General features: G+C 40.0%; 1 protein-coding gene across 1 annotated transcript in view; it reads right to left on the minus strand.

Moving 5' to 3' along the window:
* Positions 1-25,138, minus strand: part of KLHL14 (kelch like family member 14) — a 59,872-nt gene that overhangs the window by 28,579 nt on the left and 6,155 nt on the right. Inside the window, exon 2 of the mRNA XM_067292316.1 lies at positions 14,614-14,735. Within this exon, the coding sequence (XP_067148417.1) occupies positions 14,614-14,735 (122 nt within the window). The remainder of the gene's footprint in view (positions 1-14,613; positions 14,736-25,138) is intronic.

Here is a 25,138-nt window from a genome sequence, read left to right on the forward strand (position 1 = left end):
AGCAATTGCTTTGGTTTAAGCACTGTGCTTTTGAAAGTTACCACTTATCAGCCGGGCTGAAATAATTGCTTCTAGCATCTTACAATGAGAAAAAGCACTAGCTTAAACCTTAAAAGCATGAATTAGATTGTTTAAGCTAACACATTTTACCTTGCATTTGTAACCACCTAGGAACCTGAGCACTAATAGGAATCGTGGCTCAACTAGTGGGCACTACCTGAAGAAAAGTAGGTGAGCTGGATCTCTTTCAGTCCATTGACCATAACCAAATTACAAAAGGTTTAGACTCAAAAAAATCCGCAAGTGACAAACCAGCAATAATAGTAACTACCTACGAAATGAATTGATGAAATCAGTCTATTCCTCATGCAAGTGTACATTATTTACATAATACAAATACACTGAAATTTTGCACTGACTATGCAAATCCCAAGAAACAGTCTCTGGTGTTTTTACTAGAGAAATACTTTCACTAAAATTAAAAAAAAAAATCTTTAAAGCTGAAATTTAGACATTGAGTCTGTGAAGACAGCTCCATATGATCAGCTATATGCAGACTTTCAAATGATATACCCACTGATTTAATTTGTTTTCTGACATAAAGAAGTATATTTGGCATTCAAGTGCAATACCTAGAACGTGGGAGTGATTAGAAAAACCTGTTTGGAGCGCTTGCTGAGGTCAATGCCTCTAGAAGTTCAGATACATATTCATTCCTATTGCAGTATCCAGGCTGCACAAATATACTTTTTGATAAACAACTTTGTCTTCCAATCCCATTACCAACCTTGTGGACTTAATTATTTGCTCCCTACCCCAAGGTGCAAGTGCTGATAACCCAAAGTATTTTCAAAAATCACAATCCAGACCATTAAATGCAAGATGCTATGTATGCTTGATGTCCCTTCTATTTACTTTCTGGCTTCTGAGTCTTTAAGGTGACACATTCAGGTTTTAATTTTCAACCATAAGATTAACTCCTCTCCATTTAAAGAACAATCAAGTGAAGCAAGAAGCTTCGTCTTAAATAGAATATTAAATGTGCAAGATCAGAGATAAAACTGTTAGCAACACTGCTAGTGTAACTCAAGAGCAACTTCCCTGAAATAATCAGAATTAGATACTCATATAGGCTTAATTTAGACTTTAGACAAAGGTCAGTATTACTATTACTTTGTGATGGGATAGGCCCAGGGTAGAACTCTGAGTACCAAAATTGTTACTATATAGTCTAGAGATATCTGAACTAACTTTATACTACTGACTTGGCTCTGAATCGTGCACTCTCAGGTTCTCTTTTGCTTTAAAAGTTTCTGTCATTCTGGGACCCAACTTTAACAGCTGTACCAATAGGTGGTTGAAAACAACACATGCTGCAAAGGCATATAGAAACAATCAGCAAAACTGTAAATTATATACTTCTTTCCAGATTTTTAGTATCTGTCTGTGGATTACTCCAGTGAACCATCATAAATCATTTTCAAATAGAGTGGACACTACATTCATACCATAATAACTCCACAGATTTCATTGACCAGGCTAAATTTGGTCCACACAGTTCACTTTGCTTATCTCTAAAAGCTCAGACTTTCCTTAGCTTGTGTTTTTTCCCTGTGACACTGCCATTATATTTTTGCCCCAGCATCTGCTGCTGGCCCAGAATGAACTCCAGCTGTGGACACAGAAGGCAGCTCTGCCATCTTTTCTCCTTGTCCAATCACGCAAACAGTAATGAAACCAACCCAACAAAAACCAGGCACTAGCTCACTGTGCCTGCACCCTTACCGGACATGTCTTTATACCCAGAAACTGTACGTCTTTGGGAGTCTTTCAGTACTTTGGGGCTATCTTTACAGCCTTGCTTCTGCACAGAGGCCAGTTTAGCAACAGCAGAAGAGATTTTCTGTCCCCAGCTGTGCTGGCGATGGGGCCAGCGCAGGAGCAGCCACAGGCAGCCCCAGCACCTCCCCATGACCTGCAGTGCCCTGCAAAGGGTCCTCTACCTCAGCCTTCTCATGAGCATTTGAGGGAAGTCTGGGCCTTTGATGAAAGCATTCGGTATAAGGCAAAAGGTACTTCGTGACTCTACAGGCAGAGCCAAATGACCTTGGTATTACACGGTTAAATGGCCAACCCTGAAGGATTTTTTTGCGAAAATGAATAGAAGTTGATGGATCAATAGAAGCTTGCTGCATAAAAACATTTTCTCCTGAAACAGCACATTTAGCATTATTCAAAAAAATTCTAACATTATTTAAAGATTCATCTTGATTTTTGTTGAGCACTACTGTTTTGTGCCCATGTAAAGCTAGAAGACTTTCTCTAAGGAGTCAGTGATTTTTTTCTGAGGGTATTATTTTCCAATATTAAAAAATTCAAAGGAAAGTACTGAAGTGGCTGGGACCGCTTCAAGCAGGCGTTAGTGCTGTTTTTCTTAGGAAGAGAAGCCTATGGCCAGCAGTCCTTCCTCTGTGAGAGGGGACCGGGCTGTTAAAATGAACAAGCTGGGGTGAAGCCTCTAACAAAGGGATGCTATGCCAGGGCTTTAATGCTGTTGTAAATCTGCGAAGTTAGGAAAAAACACAACTTCTGAGTGTTTAGATGGCCATGCCCTGGAGTTCTGCTGGAGACGGTCTGCGAGGTGGCAGGAGAACAACGGTTGCAACTTTGCTGTTTGCTCCCGCTGGGTGAAATTCGCCCCCATGCAGAAAGCCCCTGAAACACCCTACACATTGAAAAGACCCAAGTTAAAGGTTTGAGTACCGTATGAAGCCTTGTACGGGCCACCTCTGCCCTGGATCTAGCTTGCTTTCCTGAAGCTGATGGGAGCCAGGAAATGCACAGCTGATCCTAGCATTTGTGATTCTGCTGAATAAAACAAAGTTTAAATGAGTTTGCGCAGACATTAATGGTAATACAGCCGGGAAACAAGGACTGCCTGGGGACTAGCCAGAAAGCTGCGATTTGGACACCACAGATCATCCAGCTCTGTACTGCTGGCTGCCACAGTTCTTAAAATAATTTTAGTCTCCTAGAGATAGTAGAGACAAACTCTGTCCGCTGTTAATGCACAGTGGTATAGAGTTGTTTACAGACAGTACTTAGCAAAGTACTTAAGCATGTATTTAAACACACTGTTGAACATCAGTGTGATTAATACTTTGCTGAATTAGAGATATGATATGAATACATTTTTCTGCTATTGTAATTTTTTCATTATATACGCTTATAAGCTGGTCATAAGGATTTTCTTTCAGTTTTGCATCAAGCAAATGAGTTAATTTGGGAATAAAATTCTACCTTACTTATGCTTGCACAATGCCTTTCACATGCATGAGGGCAGAAATCTGCTCCGTGACCTTTAATCAGACTTTTTTTTGGTTAGTGTTTAACAATTCACCTAGAAAAAAAAATTTTTTTTTTTTTGCTTCTTTTTGATCTGGCACCTGTTTGACATTCCTTTCATGTCATTTCAATCAGAAAAGTACCTTTTATATATGGTACGTATGCTTGTTAAGGCTGTGCACATACAGCAGCCATAACTCTTGACCAGCGAGCAAGCAGCTGGTGGTGAGAAAAGATCAGACCAACACATTCTAGCCTTCAGTGTGTAAAATTGGGGGGAAAGAGGAAATGTGGCTATTACATGGTAATTCTATTTAAATAAGTGATGCAAGCACAGCTCTTACCTATTTTGTCCCTCTCTGCTTAACTCAAGGAGGAGCATTTACCCTCTCCTAGTTGAAAGTTTTGGGGCCAAACCTTTTTTTGTCTTTTTTTTCAGGTGAAACCTAAAATATCAGCCTACCCATACACAGTAAGATGCTGGTTATTGTCATCACTTCAAAACAGTCACATCACACACATGCATTTTGATGAAACAGGTTTGATTTGCTTAATAGTTTTAGCTATAGCTGTATCAAAGTTGAAGATCTTTCTTTTCCAAATTAAAGCTACTGTGTGCATTAAATATTTTATTTACTTGTAATACAAAGGGAAATTTTAAGTGATTCAGTCACAGATAAATTATTATTAGAAAACTCCAGGCTCACATCTGTCATTGGCAGCTTATGGCATTTGCTAAACCAAATAAAACCAGGGTAGGCTTATGCTGCTTCGAAGGTAACAGAAACATAACTGGAAAAATCCCAGTTCTGTTTTGCTGGTGCCCTCACTGACTCCTGAAGGAGCCTGAGCGCGGCGCGGGCCTCCCTGGGGGCCTGGGAGCCAGGGCAGCCCCTTGCACCCCTCCAGGGTGTAAACAGGAGCCCCTGCAGGCGCAGCGCAGCTGCCGGGGCACCGCGGGGAGCCCCTGGCTCCCTTGCTCCTGCCCAGGGAATAACAGAGGCCATCCCCAATCTAGCTGGTCAGGAAGGCACGTTTTCAAGCAATTAATTCGTTTTCCCTAAAAGGCTGAGGCCAGGCCAGGCTTTGTACCTTTCCCAGTGCTCTGTCTGGTTTTAATCAATGGGATTTCCACCATTTCCCATGGGAGATTATTCCACAACCTAATAGATCTCAATGTCAGGAAGTTTTTTCCTGATATTCAGCCATAATTCATATCCATGAATTATGAGCTACTGTCGACATCACACCCATTGAGGCATTCCTAGAGCCTGCTTCATTTAAAATTATATGCTCTAGTTATGCAGGTTTCTGTGTATTAGGGCAAAATGCTTTTTCTGCAGGTTAATTCATTACTATTCAATTTGTTAACACTTTTTTTCTGTGTGAACAGTCATTCTGCAGTTACACACCCTATAGTAGCACAGTCTCCATTTGGGAGTAGAAGCACAATATATAAATACGACAAAGCAACATACCAAAAAACCCAGCCCTGAAAAGATGTATTAATCTGTTTCTGCAGATACTTACTCCAGCATTCAGTTAAATGAAAGCAGTAGCTCGTACAACACCTGATACGAGACAGAAAGTTTAGCAAAATAAACTGTTAAGTCCATAATAAATTTTATTTCTGTCTTAAATGTGAAGGGAAGGGAAGGGAAGGGAAAGGAAAGGAAGGGAAGGGAAGGGGGAAGGGCTCTTTATCAAGCCTCGAGAAAACAGGGGAAAATTGAAAAGAGTACTACTTCCTACAAATAATGAGCCACCACAACACAATAAGGACATACAAGACTGAAAACAACAAAGTTGAGGACCCAAGATGTGCACTTTTTCCCTTAATAGCACCTACAAAACTGAGAAAGCTAAGGCAGTTTTCTCAAATCTGTTTTGCAAATAGCTGTGTACAAAACACATAGAAGGAAACTGCCTTTTGTTTTAGTAATATTTGAGAGGAAGAAGTTTATAAACAATGTATCAGTTTCTAAAAAAAAGTCTTGAGGATTTCTATGAGAGTTTTTTTATGAGCACGTCTTGCCCAGCTAGTGGTGCTTTGCCATCCTGTTTGCAAACCATTTATATATAAACAAAACATCACATTAGATACCAATAAAAAGGAATGCTTTCTAAAGCAAGCAACAAGAAACACACCAGAGTTCATTTTCATCTCAATACATGCCTAGCTCCCATTAATGCTACATAAATCCTAGTGCAAGTAGATGAGAATAAACACATAAATTTTACCTAAAATCATCTAAGAAACAGAAAGCCATGTTTGTAGTGAGCACTAAATGCACACGATGCAACACCATTTTTCATGGAAGCTATTTCAGATGGCTGTTTTTTCAGAGGCAGTGGCCAAATAGTATTAAGGGACCCATACAGAACTGGTGAGAACATTTTTGGTGATACTTCCTTTTACTGGAAATTATGTAACTTTGCAGAAATCTGTATCTAGCCAGGTGGGACACTCACTTTGGACAGAGGGTAACCCACCACCAGTCGCTACTCCTGCTCATTGGCTGAGATGACTTGAAATGTTGTAGACCCATTAGGGCAGCTTAAAGGCCAAGTTCATATGTTCTGTCACTCATCTAGGTTTACTGGTGAAGGGATGGTACATTGCTATTTGTAGCTCCACTGCTTTTGGTCTGCAGCTAGCTGGCAGCAGGCCAGCACAGACTGTGGGCAGAGTACTCTGGTGGGGCTGTGAAACACCTATTGGGACATAGAGGGACTCACATGAGTTAAAAAATTGTACTCTGACTTGAGCAAAGCAGGGACTTGAACCTCAGCTGACTGCCTCTTCTGTGCCCTCCAAGAGGTGTTGATATGAGAATGGACTTTTTGATACAATTCTGTTTTGCAAAAGCATTTAAAGGAATTTGTTTTCATTTTGCCTTGGAACAAAGCCTCAGAAGTTGCTGCAAAATGGGACTGTCACCCTCAAGTCATCTGTAAAGATGAGTAACTCAAGTTGAAAGATGAGGTAGAAAAAGATAAGTTCTGTGATCCAGGAAGAAAGTTTTAAGTCAAAGGTTTTGATTTACTTGCAAGGATATAGCAGGGAGAGGCATCTCCAGGAACCGGCAGCTTTGTCACAAGTCCAACATCAGCATCTACTTGTGGGAATGGCACAGATCATCTGAGAACTCACCTGCTGTACGCCTGCCACTTTCTCACTTGGAGCCACCCACCACTCATCCCTGAACGCTCTCTGTCCCCTACCTAAGGACGTTTTGGAAGGGCGTTGTATCCTGTTCTCTGGTTCCCATCAGCTTTTCACCACAAGTGGCCCAAGCTGAACACAGGCTGTGAACAGGACATTCAGGTAACACCTCCGAATTCCACTCGCGAGTGACTGTCTGCTGGTAGAGTTGCTGAGGATGAAGAGGAGCACATTCACATGTCTTTCTATATGCGGAAGGACATGAAGAATTTCATACATCCTGGTTTCCAGAGAGGTAGATGTTCAGAAGTTCATAAAGAAAGGGCAAAAAGTAGCCAAGAGAAACTGAAAGACTGCTGAGGGCTTCAGCACAAGTAGAGTTAAGGCAATGAGAAGACTGGCAGTTTCAAAGACATAGGGCAGCAAAATATAAGGGGACAGGGAATATAGAAAGAGAAAGCTATCCAGAATCTATGATATATCACACTTATGAATGGGGTGGGGGGAGCAGAATAATCTGATTTATGAATAAGCAGAAGGTCTCAATCGAAAAGATAAAAAGAGTAATTTGTGAATGATTTGCTCACACTAACCTTCATTCTCTGAGGGTTTTAGCTGAAAGAAGGTGAAATGAAGTTAATAGGTTGCTTGATCAAGGCAGGCACAGAGAACAGAAGTTATCACAAAAGATACACACAATCAAATATCACCTGTGTAAAAGCAGAAGCTAACAACATTGTAATTAAAAGGAAAAATACACAGGACATAAAAAAAGAGAAGACATTTCTTGAAAGTTATCTCAAATGGTACTGCAGAAGAAAATAATATTTAAGACACAAATACAGCATTCACTGTGGAAACACACTATGTTTTCATTCATTCTTAGAGCTCTATCTTGCTCTTAGATATGGAGGCATGAATCATTAATGGCACTTGCATGGTTGAATTCCCATATATCATCCTCAGAATGGGAGTTGTGGCTAACCTGTAGTATGTCACACACAAAAAATACTCTTTACTATCTTTATGCTTCTCACCATTATATTCTCACTTCTCTGTATGTGAAAAGCATGTGGCTTATTGGCAATGTGTCTGACCACACTGAATAAATCTAAAGCTGGCTTAACGTCAGATAGTTCTACCACTCCGTCAACTTTTCTCTGTATCAATCTCTCTTCGTGACCATACTTTCCTTGTATACAAGATGCTACATACAAGATGGAAAATACAGATAGAATTTATGTTTAAAAATTAGCTTTTAATGCAATCAGCACATTTATTTATGAAGGAGAATACATGTGAGCGTGTGCATATGTGTACATGCACAACTTCTACATATATCCACCACATCTATTAAATCTGTCTAGACGGTGATATCAAGACTTCTGCTTTAGTAATGTGCTAATGCTTGCTCAAGCTTTTCAATGCAGTGCTGAAACCAGCCTTGACACAGCACTGAAGCAGAAGCTGCAGCATTCCAGCCTGCTGGGTAAATGGAGTAAGAGATATGAAACTTAACAGGATTGCCAAGAACTGTTCATCAAGACACATTTTTGATTAACATAAGTGTGTATTTTTCTCACAAGTAACAAAAAAGGGGGAAGAAATTTTAACTGACATATGCCAAGAGCTTTAATCTGTCCATCTGACTCCACTTACCTTTTACAAACACTTTTACTTTTCCTTTATTCTTTTACCAGTTGTTCAGAGGTAAATGGAGGGGGGAAACCTTTGAGTCTAACACAACATAAGTACTGGATACTATCATTCTTCAAAAAGTAAAAGCTCTACAGTGGGTGAATCTACTTAAAAGAAGTAACATTTCCAAAGGCACAACATGGGCATCTAGTGGTACTTAAACTGACATTTATGCCTTTGAAAATTTCTCCCAAGTATCCCAATGACCTCTGATGTGAGCACATAAATCGTACTATCTGTCATGTAAGTAACCAACTTGGAAAAGAAAATACTAAAGAGGTATCAGAGAAAACTAGATGAAGCACTCTGAAACACGTGAAGGACAAAGAAACTCCTGGTGACTCCAAACAAAAGGAAAAGCACTTCAAAGACATTTCAGAAAAACAGAAGAGCAGGAACGCTGCTGTTAATTCGCTCAGGAAGGACAAAGCATCGTTCTGCACAGCAAAGGATGACTCAGCTAAGCGTTGCCGGGGAGAAGGAAAGACAACCTGATCCAGCAGACATGATAGTGGCTGGGAGGTGGAGTGACCCAGCTGCTCTGATGGTGGCTATGACGTGAAGCAAGCTATTTTGCCTTCCTTTTACCTGCCTTCCTCTGGGGGGAATGCATAAATAATAGTGTTTGTGCAGCTCACAAAGGGTTTTTAGGACCACCGGCATGCATAAAGGCTTGCTGACATTCAAAGTGCTGTTACTGAAGATGAAGGGAGGATTACTGTACAGGTGGGTGGCCTGTCAAAGTATATTCAAGGGAAACTCAAAAAGTCAAAATGACAGAAATACAAAAATGTTGTATTCAGATGAGACTACCCAAAGTGGAGGTTGCCTCATGTGAAGAAGAAAACACAGCTGACCTGGTGAAAGAGGGAAAAGCGGAATACCTTTATCAGAGCATTCAGCATGAAAAGGTTACCGGCTGTTTGTTATGATCAATGAGTCAGAGGAAAACAAGTAAGTGACAACTCCTTGATATTGTATGATTGCTGCTGGCATGAAGGTGAGAGATGGAGAAGGAAATCAAAGTGTCTGATTCATTGTTCGTCCTTGTATATTGACCAACCAAGCAGACTTAAATATATCTAGTGAAGGGCAGGAAGTTCAAGATAACTAAGATAAGAATAAAAGGTAAGTAGTAGAAGAGGTAAGCTTTCAGACGAGGAAAAAGATGCTGGTTTTCCTAGCAAAACTCTTCAGGCTGATGAACTTCTGGAGGTTTTCCCTTTCCTATCCAAATATGTCACCTGTGTTACACCTTTTCATTGGACAAGGATGTTGGCTTTTACATTGGTTTAAAATCCAAACCTAGTACAATACCTAAGCACAAATGCATTACTGCCCATAAGAGTATTTGCCACTATTTTGATGCTCATTGAATTCTCTCCACGGTTCACAGAGATGATGTGGTTATCTAGAGAGGCTGAGGAATGTTAAAATTAGCATGTTATTGAAAAACAAAGTACTGATAAGAAAGAAAGATCTGCTGCAGCTTAAAATGGATGGAATGTGCCATCTAAGAGTTTAGTAACATTTCCTAATATTTTATCCCTTTGTGCTCTAGAGAAAAAAAAGTCCTGCATTGAATGGAGGATTCACTGTATATCTAGATATCTGCAAGACACAATTTCTCTCCTAGTCATCACTTGTGATCAGACAGATGAATACATTTCTATAGAAAAAATACAAAAAAAACCCTAAAACAATGACTGCATCATTTTTATTTATTTCTTGCATTGTCTGTTCAGGTAGCAAGAAATTTAATTCCAGTTGGATCAGTCTCTTGTGATATTTTTTTCTTTCATTTAATATACTTTTTAAATGCTCAGAGGCATTATGACAGAAAAGCATGTATTTTTTTGCCCTGGTTTATACCCATCATCCTTACCATTATAATGAGACAAAAGCATTAAAGTAAAATTAATCATGTCAAAAGATTTTAGCAAAAAACAAGTGAGACCATGCATAAAGCATCGCTTTGTCTAGTGTGAAGTCACGCTCTGATTAAAAACATATAATGAAAGTGAAAGTAATACATCATTGCCGTAGCAGTAGGGTTTTTGGGAGAGCTATGCAATTCTGAACACAAAAAGATCTTTAGAGGCTCTGGTCTTTGAAACTTGCAATCATTACAGAATAATTCTAACAAACATAACATTGTTGCACTCTTTAAAAGTTCAATTAATCTTAAATGGTGCAATTAAAACAAACAACCAAGAGGAGTTCCTGGATTAAACAAGGGCTCCTGGTAGGACGGTAGCTCACAATCAAAACTGAAGCAGTGGTAGCTGGTTCTCAGCGGCGAGGCACGAGGTTGTGGCACAGAGAACCCTGCCCTGTATCCAGTAGGTGGTTACGAGGGCTGCAAAATACCACGGAATAATGAAACCCCTGAACAGAGCAGAACTTTTGCTGTTAGCAGGGTCTATCAAGCACTCATCAACAGCTCAGTCTGCGTCACTGGCAGTAGTAGCCTGTTGCGGTTTTGTGACACAGATAGCACCCAATTAGAAAATGAACCCGTGTTTGTGTATTTGTAAGCAAGACTGAAAAGAAATCACTCGGTAAAGATTTGTTCACTGTATTTTGCCATGCAGTCTATAAAATCCTCTACTTTGCTCAGGCACGACTGTGCAATAAGAAATGTTTCAAATTATACAGCAGTGTGCACTTTATGAATCTGAGATTAGGACTGAGCCCCATCAAGTAAAATTAGGTGTTAGGAAAAGCTTGTGATGTGCCACATGTTCGCTCCTTTTTTTTCCTTCAGTCTGTCTCTACTCTTTGTTGCCAACATAGAAAAAACAACTCTACGAGAAATACCAGCCAGGAAAAATACACTATAATACTAGACTGTGAAAAATCTACTGATCCCTTGAGCCATAGCATTCTTGCCTATAGATGATGACATTAAAAAATTGGAAATGGGTGTGTGCTTCCCCTCCTCTTCTGGATCTATGAACAAGGCAAGTTGTTTTCCTGATACCTTTAGAATTATTCCCATTAGTACTGATGCATTTGGTGCTTTGGGTAGCCAGGCAGAGAGAGGTGGGCAGTATCACCTGCCAATAGATCTAGTCATGGAGTGGGAACAAAATGAGATTGTTACTCTGCCGAGTTGTCATACTCAATAGCTTGTGCTGTTCCACCTGTAACTGCCTCCATAGCTCCACATGTGGTGCCACGGCTGGTATGGAGTCAGCAGTTCCGGACAGCTCATCTTCTGGTGCTCCTCATGCATCATGTACGGCAGGACGTGGAGCACTGAGCAACCGGGTAGTTGCAACCGCCGCTCTGCTTTCCCCACTGAGTGGAAAGGAAAAAACAGGACGGGCATGCAGCTCCCTCTCACACTGGTTCACGGGCCCTGCTGAATAACTTTGGGGGCTCCTCTCAGCCACAGCCCAGCCATTGCACCCAGGACTGAATTTACAAACTTCTCTCCCACCTTTCCCACCCCCAAATACCACAGGCATAGAGAGCAGAGAATGAGCAATGCAGAAGGATTTGGAAGGGGAATTACTGTGCCTATTCACCCTGGACCAGTAAGTATCAGTAAGTGCAAAATCTGTTTTTTTGTTGATGCAAGGTTTCCTAGTACAGGAGAAAATCAAATACACCTAAGGTGATAAACAGATAGCAATAGCTTGAAGAACCAGACTACAAGGACTGAAATTCTCCTCGTCACAGAAGCTCATGAGCGTGACATGGCTTTTATTCTGTCCCTATTCACTAGGGAGCAAGCAGGCAACTCTCCATTTACACTGATGAGTGTGGGGTGATATGCAGCTTCAGGACAGACAGCAATGTCTAAACAAGCCCTGCAAGTAAGAAAGAAACAGAAAAAAAAGCCTCCCTCCTTCATTCCCATTCTAAAGTTAGGATAAGAATAAACAGACCAATTATTTTCCAAAACTGCGGACTGGCAAAGAAACAGGAATAAAAGGTAAAGGGAGAAAATAATTAATCCTTTTCCTAAATAGCAAAAATTACACCAAAAATAAAGATAGCACAATGTCCTTCAATTCCCACATACCAACTAAATGTCATAATATGTTGACACAACATCATGACTGCACCGTACAGTCACCATGATATAGTGTGTTTATTTCATGGTCTTCTCTAAAACCACTCAGTCATGGTTCTGATCTTTAGGTCCATGCACTCCTATACTGTATAGCCATTCCAATGTTTTAGGGAAAGAACAAGATGAAAGTTCTACTCCAACTTATCCCCACTTGCCACACTGTTTTATATTAATTTAGAAAAGCAGGGGAACACAGAATTGGCACAGTTTAAACTTGTATTTCAACCTTTTCTATGATTATTGCTACTATTTGGCAAGTAGTAATAATATTTTCTAAGAAATCATGCCTGTTAGCAATAGGTCTTTCCACGTTCTCCTCCATGCTCCTAGAACAGCAGCAGTCCCAGCCAGCACGACATCCTTTTCTGCTTTTATAAGAACACTATTATCCGTGTCACAACAAGGCTGTGTATTTGACACTTGTCATCTTAGTCAACACTGGGACAGATCCAGGGACTTTTAGGACTTGCAGCACTGAGCATCAAGTGCTTGAACATGAGCTAGCTAGGACTGTAACAGATGCATTATCTTTTAATCACAGCACAGAAGGTAACATGCATTAACCAGAAGTGAAAAGAGAGTTTTTGTTTACTATTTGTTCCAGGCGAAACAGAAAAGACTGCATTCTTTTCATAAAATTAGGCAAAATTATTCACAAACATTTCTCAACATTTGAAGCAATAACATACAAGATGGTGGTGTTGTTCAAGTACTAGCTATGAATTCAGATCTGTATTTTAACCACAACATTTAGGTGCCCAGGAAACTGGGTCTAGTTTCCCACAAACTTGGAGATAGCATCACAATGTAAATAACCAGGAACTGAATAAATGTAATTCTTACAAAATCTTACATATCTACAGGTATAAGTAATTCAAAATAAAGTTATTTCTTTAATTTAGTGGAGGGCTCAGATCTTGAAGCAAGAGTTCTAATTCTCCTACCTATCACAGTGAGGCATTGGATTATACATAACAAATTAAAAAAAACCAGAATGCTCCTGTCTTACATAATATCATTGAGTTTTCACTGACTTATCATCTTTAGAATTTTCTTAAAAGTAACATACAGAGGAGAATATTGTCGTATTTCATGATGCTGAAAAATGTCAAGTGTAGTGTGTCCCCTAGCATGGATGTTGTAGGCTTTTCAAATGTACAGTTCACAAGCCCTTTTAAAATTGCCAGCTTTACCCAATGCCATCAACTGTTACTTAGAGTACCTATATCTACGCAGTCTTTATGTTGCAGCAGTTTAAGAGAAGTTCTTAAGTTTTCCAAGAAGCCAATTTGCAAAAGCATTATTTCAAGTCCTGCATCATAGCAGTCTTTCTTTTTTTTAATTTTGCTTCATCCTAACCTGTGAATATAATACTAGCTTGGGTGCATCCCATTTGGCTTTGGATAAGAGATGAAGAACAGAATTCTGTAAAAGGTATTTTATCGGGAAAAAAAGCAGGTCTGTTAGGAAATCCAGGTTTTACCAGTTGTCCAGTTTTAGAAGTATGGCTTTGATTTATGGATCAGAATTGCTCATTTATTATTTTATCTATACTGCTTTGGGCAATTTTGACAGTTAAAATTTAGTTTTATTGACCAATGCAGCCAGTTTAGCCACAAGGGGACTAATGCACACACAGCCTGCTGCACTCAGGAAGCTGTGATTTGATTCCATGACCAAGTTAGACTGGGAATCGTAACCAATATAACAATAATTCCAAATCTCAATGCTCGAGGCAAAATACTTACTCTAAAACACAATCAACCCTTAAAAGAAGGTGGGAAATAATTTTGTGAGAGAAGCCTCCATGCACTGTTTACTGTAGCTGATGTATTCCACCAATGCCTGTGTCAGCAATGAACGCAGAGGAGTACAGAGAAAACCTTTCTTTAATGATTATGGACAACAGATAAAGCTGGAAGAGGGAGATGAAAATGCAAAGGAGAATCAAAGGTGTAATCTAAGTCCTATGGCTTACCGGGGATCTGACTCTGAGAAAACTGTCTCAAGCATTGCCTTCTTTTTTTCTAAACCAGATTATATTCATATACACATAAATATGCATGTATTCATGTCACAGTATAAAAGACTTACAAGTTTACTTAAAAAAACTTGCTGGAATGATTTTAAGCCAGTGTTAATTTAGGCCTATCCTATTATAAAATTAGCATCTTCTGCAATCTCAATTTATTGCTCCATTGTGAAGCCCCTTGTGATACATAAACAAATCTCTGAAGAGAAACAAATCAATAAAGTGTCTAATTTGATTAACCATGTTTTTAAATTCATCAAGACAACTGTACAAAAACAAACCACTTACTTGTCAGTATTTTCCACGTCTTCTTTTCATCATCATAATACTGAACCAAATTGCTGGGTAGCCGGTCAGGTCCAGGAGGCAATCCTCCAACCAGTAACAGCATTTTCTTATTGGAACGAATTCTTCACCCAAAACAAGAGGAAAGATGAACAACCACATTACTGAAGAGTATTTTTAGTGGCAACAAAATCACAACCATCAAAAGAATGTTCACTGCTTGCAGTTTTCTATTTCATTTTTTGTGTTTCTTTCCCCAATCATGTCTCAACAATTTTTTGAACCAAGCAGAAAAATGATCAGAAAAGCTGCATATCTCTCTACTCATGGAATAATAAGCTTCCTTTATGCAATTTATTAGAGGTTCATTCTAGAACGACCTTTTTCTTATATTATCCCTTTAAATCATCACTCTTTACAGCTGAATACACATGAAATGCTCTGGAGTTGTACTAAGGTTAAGCATTAAAGTTGCATGTCAAAAATCGTATTAGTCAAAATCATTATTATAAGCCATTCTACACTCAAAGAACCTTGAAAAAATTAAGGTTATGCAGAGAGTTTGTGAGCCAACTCTTTAATCACACACTGAACTTCAGATATATAGTTTAGTACAATTAGCAGCACTGGGCTAATGGTTATGGGTTAAATGCTACTTACAAGCACTTTTGTTTGTTTAATTTAGTCTAGACTCTTGCTTTCACTCTTCCCCCTTCATTCCTCCCCTCCTCTTTGCTCTCCCCCTGTGCACCACTGGCTATAGTAACACCAATTGGTAAAAATGAGACTGTGATGTTGTTGTGAGCCTCCCCAGAGTGGAGCCCTGCCAATGCTTGCCACTGATCCAGCGGCATGAACTTGCTCAACTGTGCAAAGTCACTCTAATTCTCTCCCTCTGTTTTTCTACCTTCTCCCCCAGGGGGCAACCACTGAAAGGAGTGACTACCCACCCATCAAGAGCTGGCAATTCGTTGCTATTAACCGTGACCATGATTCCCAATCTGCCTGGCAGTTCCTAAGAACAGGACTGCAATGTCTCATATGCAATAAAAGCGGTTATCTGCACCCTGGCCTCCAACACTCTACCTGATGAATGGATGATTCCTTTGCAACATTAAGGGATTTAGCACAATTGTAAGCAAAAAGAGGAGGGGACGCCCCAGACCCCCAGATGAGTCCTGATGCTTTAATAGTCACTTCACATATAATTGAACTTTCATCAGCTGTACTAAGCGGGAGAGTGGTAACACTGAAACAAAGGTCTACAGCCAAAATGTTTCTGCTAAGTATGATGGTGATGTAGCCTGGAAAAAATGCATTGATGTGAATGTGCAGGGGGACCATGCATTTGACAGAAAGCACTCTTGCCAAAAAGCAATATTTCCCCACTAAAAATAGCAGCACTGTAGCACTCTGTATGTCATTAGCATATGTGTGTGGCAAAGAAAGGCACAGAATGCCATTAATCAAACCCCATCACCAGAGTTGCATGTGGCAGGGTAAAATCTCTGCCAGGTGCTCCAACCTCAGTAATGCACTCCAGCAGAGGGAGCATCATCCCCGAGGCACACCAACCATTGCCACCAATGATTACCTTGCAAGCGTACTGGTGATGCACTAATTCACCCTTGTACCAGGACTGCACTCCCTTCTTCAGAAGATTGCACAAAGTGAAATAAGTTGCACTATTTTTCAGTTGTCTTTATATATACACTACCCAAAATGCACTTAATTCAGGAAGGGAGCACACAGCTGACACACGGCACTTAGGAATAAAACCTTTCAAATGGCTACGCAGAAGACAACTACAGGTTGCAGATACTGCAAAATAAGACAACATCTATCACAAGGATGGCTGGGGAATTCTCTGGCAGCTGGCCTTGTTTGTTTTCAGATGAATTTAGGGCTCAGGGAAGGTCCTGAACTGCGAGCACAGGAAATGGAAACCCTCGCTTTAGGGGCAGGAGCTGAACAGCATGGGCAGCAGCACTGCACTACGCTGCCACGCTGCCTCACCGCCGGGCTTCGCTCCTGGCTTGGCGGGAGCCCCTGCAATCATTAGGGCTTTCTGCCAATCCAGCCTTTGACCTCGACACACAACCTCCTACTTACTGTCAGATGCTGTTACCTGCCCAGCAGACTATATCTGTATGCGATATCGGGAACTGTCTCATGATCACTGTCATGTCAGCACTGACTCAACGCAGTGAGACCAAGCTCTGGGGAAAGCTTTCATAAACGTTGCCAGTGTCCTGAAACGTTCAGTCTCCCCAGTAAAGTTTTTAATGAGAGAACATTTGATAAAAACTATGCAACACAGGAGTATGACAAACTATTTTTGGTACAAGTTAGGGATGACTGCACATGTAACAAGTGGCAGAGCAAACCAGAGCCATAAGTCAGTTATGCATGGCCATCCCTAACAATAGAGAATAAATTGTTTATTCCAACCCTCTTGTGTTGTATGTTATATCACAATCAACTCCCTGTGTATTGTAAAATTCAGAATGCCCTTGCAAGGTTTAGTTGATAAAGGAGTTTATTTTGATTTTCATCTTTCATCTGTGAAACTCCCTTCTAACTCCAAAGCACTGTGAAAAACCAATGAATGGCCAAGGCTCAATAGTTAAGGTGAAGAATGAAATGTCAGATGTAACTCCGAGTTTCCAGACTTCGGCAGTTGCAACTATCTTTAACAATACTTTTTCAGCTAAACAATCTGAGAATCTACTATATCTTCAAAAGGAGTGACACGGCTATACAGGAATGTTTAAAAATATATATATATTTTTTAAATGCTTAAAATGGGAAGTAATATGAACAGAAGCCCTTAATAAAAATCTAATATGAATGTAATAGCCAGCATAGTCTCTATCAAAAGCACAGGGAACTGTCAAATAACTAACAAGCTGTGGGTTGTTTTACTCAAAGATACATAGAACTTAACTAATTTATATTGAGAGCTCTTCTGGTGAATTAAGTAAAGATAACGCAGTGATTAAAGATATGCATGTTTTAAACCAATGTGGTTTTTTTGGAGACAATTCTGCTTTTTAAGTTTTGGAGTGACTCCCTACATTTTAGGTTTTGAAAAAAATTCTCAACTCTATTAGAATACACTATATCTGTGTTTCACATTGCACTGAGCAGTGCTGCTAAAAACATTAACTTGCATATACGTACTAAAATATGAAAGACATGGAAATGATTGCTGTTTATATGCAGAAGCCCTTTTCAAATATTAATAAAAATGTGATTCAATGAAACACTATGATAAAAGCAGGATCTAAAAAAATGTGTAATATCTTAGCAAGATAAAGTTTCTCCCCTTTTGGCATTATTGCATATTTGCTATTTAGATAACTCAGGATTACCATCTGAAACACTTAACCTTATAGCTGAAACACTCTCTTTCCATAGTCCTTATTTCACTGTGTAATATGTACTATTCAGTTACATCGTGGTTCACAGTATCCCTAGCAAGACTATTATGATCATCCTGTATTCAATTAAGAGTAGCAGGTGCCAGTCAGGGAAGGCTAACATAATGTTAACCATGAACAGGCAGGCTGATGTCACAGCCAAAAGCTGAGACAAACTTATGAACGACTTGTCCTGAAAGCATTTTCTTGTACTTAGACTCCAAAACTCTAGTTCCCTTTGATATACATATATTAGTCTGCACACACTTCCCAGTTTCTAAAAAAGGTTTTAAAACACTTAATTCACCTTAATTAAGTCCCTGGGCACCTCATGTGGTGTGAAATGTATTTTGTCTAATTACAAGACTGTAAGCCAAAGTATATTTTAAGGTCAACATTTTCAAACTTTCATGGTTTGATTTAGGCACACAAACCCAGGTATTTGAAAACTCATGCAAGTGGCTTTCTTTTCAGAGATGTTGAATACCCATCAACATACTTAAATTCTACCAACTTCAACAGTAGCAGTAAATGTGCATCAGCTCTAAGAATCAGGTCACTTATTTCAAAGTCCAAACAAACTGTGCATTAACTGAACACTGGGCAAAATGCTGAGCACAATTTTCACATTATTCTACAAAGAAAGGACAGTAACAGAACTTAAGACTCCCGAGGTCCACCTCTACCCAAAACTCTTCTGCAACCCTGATAACCTCAGGTTACGGGAAACCACATTAATGTGAAATTTTCTTCCTGTGGATTATTTTTCTTTATTAACGTAGCCATCAATCTTGCACTGCTGGGTTTTCCTCATCTGGGCAGTTAGTAGAAGTTCATTCTACCAGGCAAGGCAAGAAAACAAGCCCCACAAACAACAGATTTGCTCCAGACTCCTTCAGTTTTTTTAAATGATGCAGTAAAGCTCCCTTCTCTGAGTTAGTGAATGCATAGAGAAGAGAACAGAATAAAACAAGAAAATGGCAATCCTGTAGCTCTTAACACATTGTGTAGTGTTAGATATCAGAAAGAAAAAACTTATCTTTGACACAAAGGTGGTTATGGCAATCAGTGAAAAAAAAAATGAAGGAAGACTCTTTAACTACATTTTCCTCTTAACTCAGGGCTATAATAAACCCAAATATCTAGATCATTCATTCCGTTTTAACTTAGGCTGTCACCTTGGCTTGAGTATGGAGCGAGCCAGGGGCTTTTCAGACCATGAAACTCACTCCTGCTTGAGCTCTGTCCATATACGCAGCAGAGCCAAACTGAACTTAAGATGTTTGTCTCACCGAATTCAGGCTCAAACACAACAGCCAAAAGCCAAAGCCAAGCCCAGATGCAGCAAAAGTACATGAACGTGTGGTGAATTTTATGTATACGGATAAAACCCACAAAGTCAAAGGATTTGAGAAACTGGAGTATATACTGGCCAATATATTGTGATACTGTCAAAACAATAAGTAGCAAAAATCATAGAAAAGGTGAGTTGTATTAATTAGCAGCAGAAACAAAGCATTACTTTAGAATTCAACCTCAACATAATAAGCAAAGAAATAAATACACTGTCTTGACTGCCGTTTTTTGTTGGTTAACCCTGAAGAAATAATTTAATCTTCAAAAACCAGGACAGTCCTTAGCAATCCTTTTTCACCAAAAGTGCATCTGAAGGAATGTTGTGCAAACCAGTGTCCAACAGAAACAGAATGGAGAAGCTGGTTGTTACCTGCAGATCTGAGCTGACGATGCAGACATCCATTTGCCCATGATTGAAGAAACTGTTTTCCCATCACACAGCATGTTATGAGATCTTTGGGAATCACCTTCACAAGTCCTGGATAGGCAATCCAGTGCAATAAAGGTGTCATAGGAAAACTGCTTATTTCAATGGATTTTGGCTTCCACAGGTGACTTCAGAGATAGCCATAATCAGCAACACATGTTTAATAGAAAATATCATAATCCAGGGTTTAACTGTGAATTTGGCAAAAGCCATAAGATACAATGTAAATTTCATTTTGGACATAAAAAATTTGTGAGGCTTTATTATCACTTAAGTGAATTAATGAACATTGCTATTTATAGGTGAATAGACATCCAGAATCTCCTCACAATCCCATAAAACAGCCAGGGGAAGGACCTAAACTTGCATAGCAATCAGATCAAGTCCTACAGATACAGAGTGCTGCTGGAACTCTGACCCACCAGGAATATTCTTCTTCTTAAGGGCAAAATTCTTTCCTGAAAGAATACCTAAATTTTGTCAAAACTGAATATATAAATTCTGTCAAAACCTAAAGCATGCTACGGATTATCTACGTCTCTTGCAAATTCTGACCAAGAAATGACTTGGTTCTTAGGTTCAAAATAGTTCAAAAATACAATGAATATAGAAGTGCTTCTTTATGAATGCATTTCTTTTTCTAACTCTTCTAAGGGTGCTATCACTGAAGACATACCAGACAGAATGTGAATAAACTTTCTACTAATATTAATAATGTACCTGAAAAGCAGTCTTACCATTCACTTTAGTAACATGAAGCTTCTCATTTTCATCTTTTCATTCTCTTTATAAGCATGCTTAACAGAACTCCCAGAATAAATGTTTTCATTGCAGCAGAGCTCACAGTAGCATTCACTAAACAGGTTCAGTGATGTCCAAGACACAGCTGTTTTCCTAGTCATTTCCTGTGTTGCGTAACCAGAGGAAAGCCCTGCTGATTTTCTGATAGACTAAAGGTTGGGAGCCTAAATACTAAGTTGTGGGAATGATGTGCTGTGGGCATCTACTCAAGCATTTTTCACTTGTGTCCAAAGTGCATTTTACTTATTGCACTTTAAAATGCACTTTTGTGCATTTTATTTATTTAACAAACACATGCATTAGAAAAAAGGAAAGTAACTGGTTGCTTCAGAAGCAATTTCTCCCCTTTGTCTCTATCTAAAAAGCAAAAGTTTAAGGGTAAGTGAATCAATCTGATGTATTTTGTCCAATAGGCCGCACTTTACATGTTGCAAGGTTACTGGTTAAGCTTTTAAAGTTTCCTTTAAATGCCTTTATTTCTATAGCGGCCAAGCAATTTTCCATTCCCTGTATTAAAATGACTGGTAGTGTGTTTGGTACTGTGTATACCTGATTTTTGTTTGTGAATCCAGTCCCACTGCTGTTACTAATTTAGAATCGTCCCTAAGTAAATCCTGAAGAGTTAGGGTATTTTTTTAGCTGGAAGATATTTAAAGTGAGTATCCCTTCAGTTCAGGATAAGATCCTCTGAACTAATAGATAGTAGAAGAGTGGCCAACTATCCCAGAAGAGTGATATCTATCATCAGTGTTTCTTTGGGAGGAACACGCAGTAATGTCCTTTTCATCATTGTCTCGCTGCATTACCAGCTTATTCCTCATGCTGACAGGAGATTGGTACCACTTCTTCAGAAAGACTCTCAGTAGCTTTCCTATATGGAAGCTTGCCAAGGTCGCTGTATCTGTACATGAAACCGCTGTTCCCTATAGCTGGAGACAGGCTTTAATAGATGCTTTCTTTGTCCGCGTGACATCATGAAGAGTCAGCCGAGCTTATCTTCCCGAATCTCTCCTTTCTCAAAGGTACCGCTCTTCTTACGTCACAACTACGCCGCAAGCAACTTCTTTTTCCAGAAGTTTGTTAGGAATCATAGTTCCTGCACTGCTGTCGCAGACCTCATTGCTTTCTGTACTTCCTGTAATGATGATATCCGCAAAACAGATCATCTGAGCACAAGTCTTTCTAAATTCATTGAGATCTGAGCGCTAAAGATAACCTTACTAACAACTCAGTGAATGCATGAAGCATTGTAAGGGATTTGAATGAAAGGAATTTTACTAGTAGAGCTTATTTTGGTAAATGAGTCACAAAACCTCCCGTGTCATGCATCTTATTAGAAGAACTTGTTTTCCATATTGTTGGCAATTCTGTAAAATCTTGAAGAAATCCCCTTGGTCCTGAATAATTTTTAAAATAAAACTGAAGAAAATATTTAATTTTTTTTTTCCTTTCCCACCTCCTCCTTTTTTTCTTCTTTTGACAGAAGTGGACATGGAAATGTTTATAGAATGTGGTCAAATCTGCATTTTTCTCATAGAAAATTTCAACCAACTCTTTTTATTGACATTGTAGACTGAAAAGTCAGAAAGCTCCTTTCTTGCTTGATTATATTTTGGATGAATATGACTATAGGAGGTCTCTGCATCAGAGGCTGTGTCCTCCCCAGCTGAGTCTCCTTTTCATCAGGGAGCTGAAGAGAAGAAACAGAATTTGCTGCTGCCTCATATAAACTATGACTTGTTACTTTTTGCACTGGCTTTTTTTCTGAAAGGAGGCAGCAGCGAGGGGAAGACAGGAAGAACCAACTGTGGCATCAACTTCTATTTTCTTCCAGCTTCACTGCAAACAGCCTGTTTCCGTTGAACTTGGCAGCTGAGAGTATTTGCTCAAAGTTCATTGTCTGCTTTCCAAGAATACAGCAAAAAGTGTTGACTAGTAACAGTACTAGGCATGACAGTCTTTAAAGAAAATTTCAGGAAGCCAACAAATATGAAAATTGATGCCAGGAGGTATTTAATAATGGATTTCAGCTTCCCATATTCTGTAAGTTCTTTAGCTGGTAATTTGCTAAACCCTATAATACCAGGCAGGATCTGTTTCAACAAAATCAGCTGTAGAAAGAGATGTTTACAGAGCCGTTGAGTCCAACCCAAAACTTTTATTCAGGATATACTTTGCAAAAGGATAATGATAGCCTTTCCTAGGTATGAAACTGCTTTGATTTGTAAAAAAACACAGAATCTTGGCTGCTTTTCCTAAGAGTTGTCTAAATAGATAAAATGGTATTTTTTTTACAGACCATGAGGAATTTTTCCATAACGTGAGTTTAACAGAACCAATGCTTTTTTTTCCCAGAAAATTATTTTCTGTTAATTTTATGTTCTTTGTTCTCCTTGGTCCCCCCCACACACCTCCCCAGAAGGCTCACTGTACTCTCTCTTGAGTACAGTAATTGCACTGAGGCAGCTCTGTTCCTTTTAGCGGTCAGTAATTACACACTCAGAACCTCTGATTTCCTCCTCTCTGAGGAAGAACTACAGTGACTCAAGGCCGCAGCAGGTCCTCAAAAGTCCAAACACAGCAGGGGTCTGCAGGACCCTCTCCTCTACACCTCTGCTCTCCATGGGAGGGGGATGAACATCACAGAAAGAGAGAACGGAAAAGCCACAGATAGGACACGCAGACAGCTGTGTGCGATGCAGCATTTGTAAAAGGTGCTCCCTCAGTATAAATCATACCTCGAGGACTTTGTTCCATAGGGAGCTTCTTTATTTAGGAGGCTCTACACTATCCGTGAGCCAAGAGCTCCCTGACACGATAATCTGGGATTGCGTTGCCAAAGTGGGCAAGCATAGCACAAGAGCTTATGGGAGACAGCTCCATGCCTTTTGGGACTCGCAGGATTTGTAAATGAGCTGCACAGACTGTTGCAGATGGTGCAAAGAGGGACCTTTGCTGAAGTATGGCATTTGAGGACATTCACATTCTCTCAGGCATTTTGCCCTGAGTTTGAGTGGTTTAACTAGATTGTCTTTTTCTAAAATGATTTCATTTTTCCTCTAGAACAAGAGGTGTTGGAATATAGTTAGGAATTACGCTCTTAGAAAAAGAGCTTAGAAATGCAGATTACATCTGCACATGTGTGTATATCTGTGCATAGAAAGGGACAAGGGTGCAAATACCACCCTGCACTGCAGCCTTCTACACAAGTACCAGGTGTATGTTTTCCATCTTCTACTACTCTGCCTTTGGGGTTCTGGCAGGTGAATTTGGATAAATGCAGCCTGTGCCTCCATTTCTGAACCCCCTACCCCCACCCTTGCCAGAAGCAAAAGCAGGCCCCACTCCTGTAGGACAAGGAGGAGGAGAAGGACCAGCTTGGCTTGCTGCGGCAGTCAGAGGGTGAAGAAGCTGCTTCTCATTGAGCAGAGAGGCTGGGAGCAGAGACCAGCAGTGAAGTGGAGAGCCTGGAGGAGGGCAATTAGGAGAAGGGACAGGGTAGGAGGAGGGGAAGCTCAGGTAGGACACATCTGGGGAAGACTTGATCTGGTGGACTGGGGCAGAGTGGGCAGAGTGGTACGGAAGCAACAAGGGGCCCATGAAGGAGAGACTGGTAAGGAAAAGCAAGTAATTTGGGTGTTCAAAAGGCTTTGAAGCAGGGGGATTTGAGAAAATGAATTCTGCAGCAAGGGAGGGCAGGAGATGGGGTAGAAGCTGGAGAAATGGGGACTATGTGCTGCCTAGAGACATAAATTCGGAGGGGCTGAGGGTTAACAAAGGAGAACCACCCCAGCTAGGTACCTCTGAGAGGGACCCAAGCTGGCAGGAGAAGGAGAATACCTGCACATGATAACCTGGCACCTTCTTCTTTGTCTATCTGCAGCTGTTAGAAAGACAGTTGCCCATAAAAGAGACCATTAAAACACTCCTTATAAATTATGTTTCTCGTAATGGGTACTATAACTGGGCTGAGAAACTGGCTATCACCAATGCCACACCTTTCTCAAGTATTTCACCATTCAGGACAGTTGTGTCTTTAAGTAGACTCTGAAGGACAGTCTTGACCCCCAGCAGTCATCTTAAGACAAGAGTGCCCCCTCTGACAGTTATCTGAGTTCTCTTTCTCCCTCCCTCCCCAATATTTAAGCACTGACACTTCAGCACCAGCCTGTCTCTACAGGCAATGAATGCACATAAGGCAAGTAAGGCAAGTAGGTGAGACTAACTAGGATTAAACTGACTACAGTTCTGTGGTTCACTTCCCTCTAATGTGTCAGTCTCCATCCTGCAGCTCAGCTGAGAGAGTCCTGGCATGGGTACAATTCACCGATATTAATTCAGGTGCACAAGACCTGCTCCCAAGCCCACTGAAACAAACCGGAGGCTCACATTCACTTCATCCAAATGTTAACAATTCATCAAGGTATGACTTTTATCCAGACGTTAGTTTTGGATCTGAAATATTTCTCACTTGCAGTAAACCACGGGTATAAATACTACTTACAAATCCAAACACTGGATT

Source organism: Apteryx mantelli, chromosome 2 (assembly GCF_036417845.1).
Source record: "Apteryx mantelli isolate bAptMan1 chromosome 2, bAptMan1.hap1, whole genome shotgun sequence".
Taxonomy (NCBI): domain Eukaryota; kingdom Metazoa; phylum Chordata; class Aves; order Apterygiformes; family Apterygidae; genus Apteryx; species Apteryx mantelli.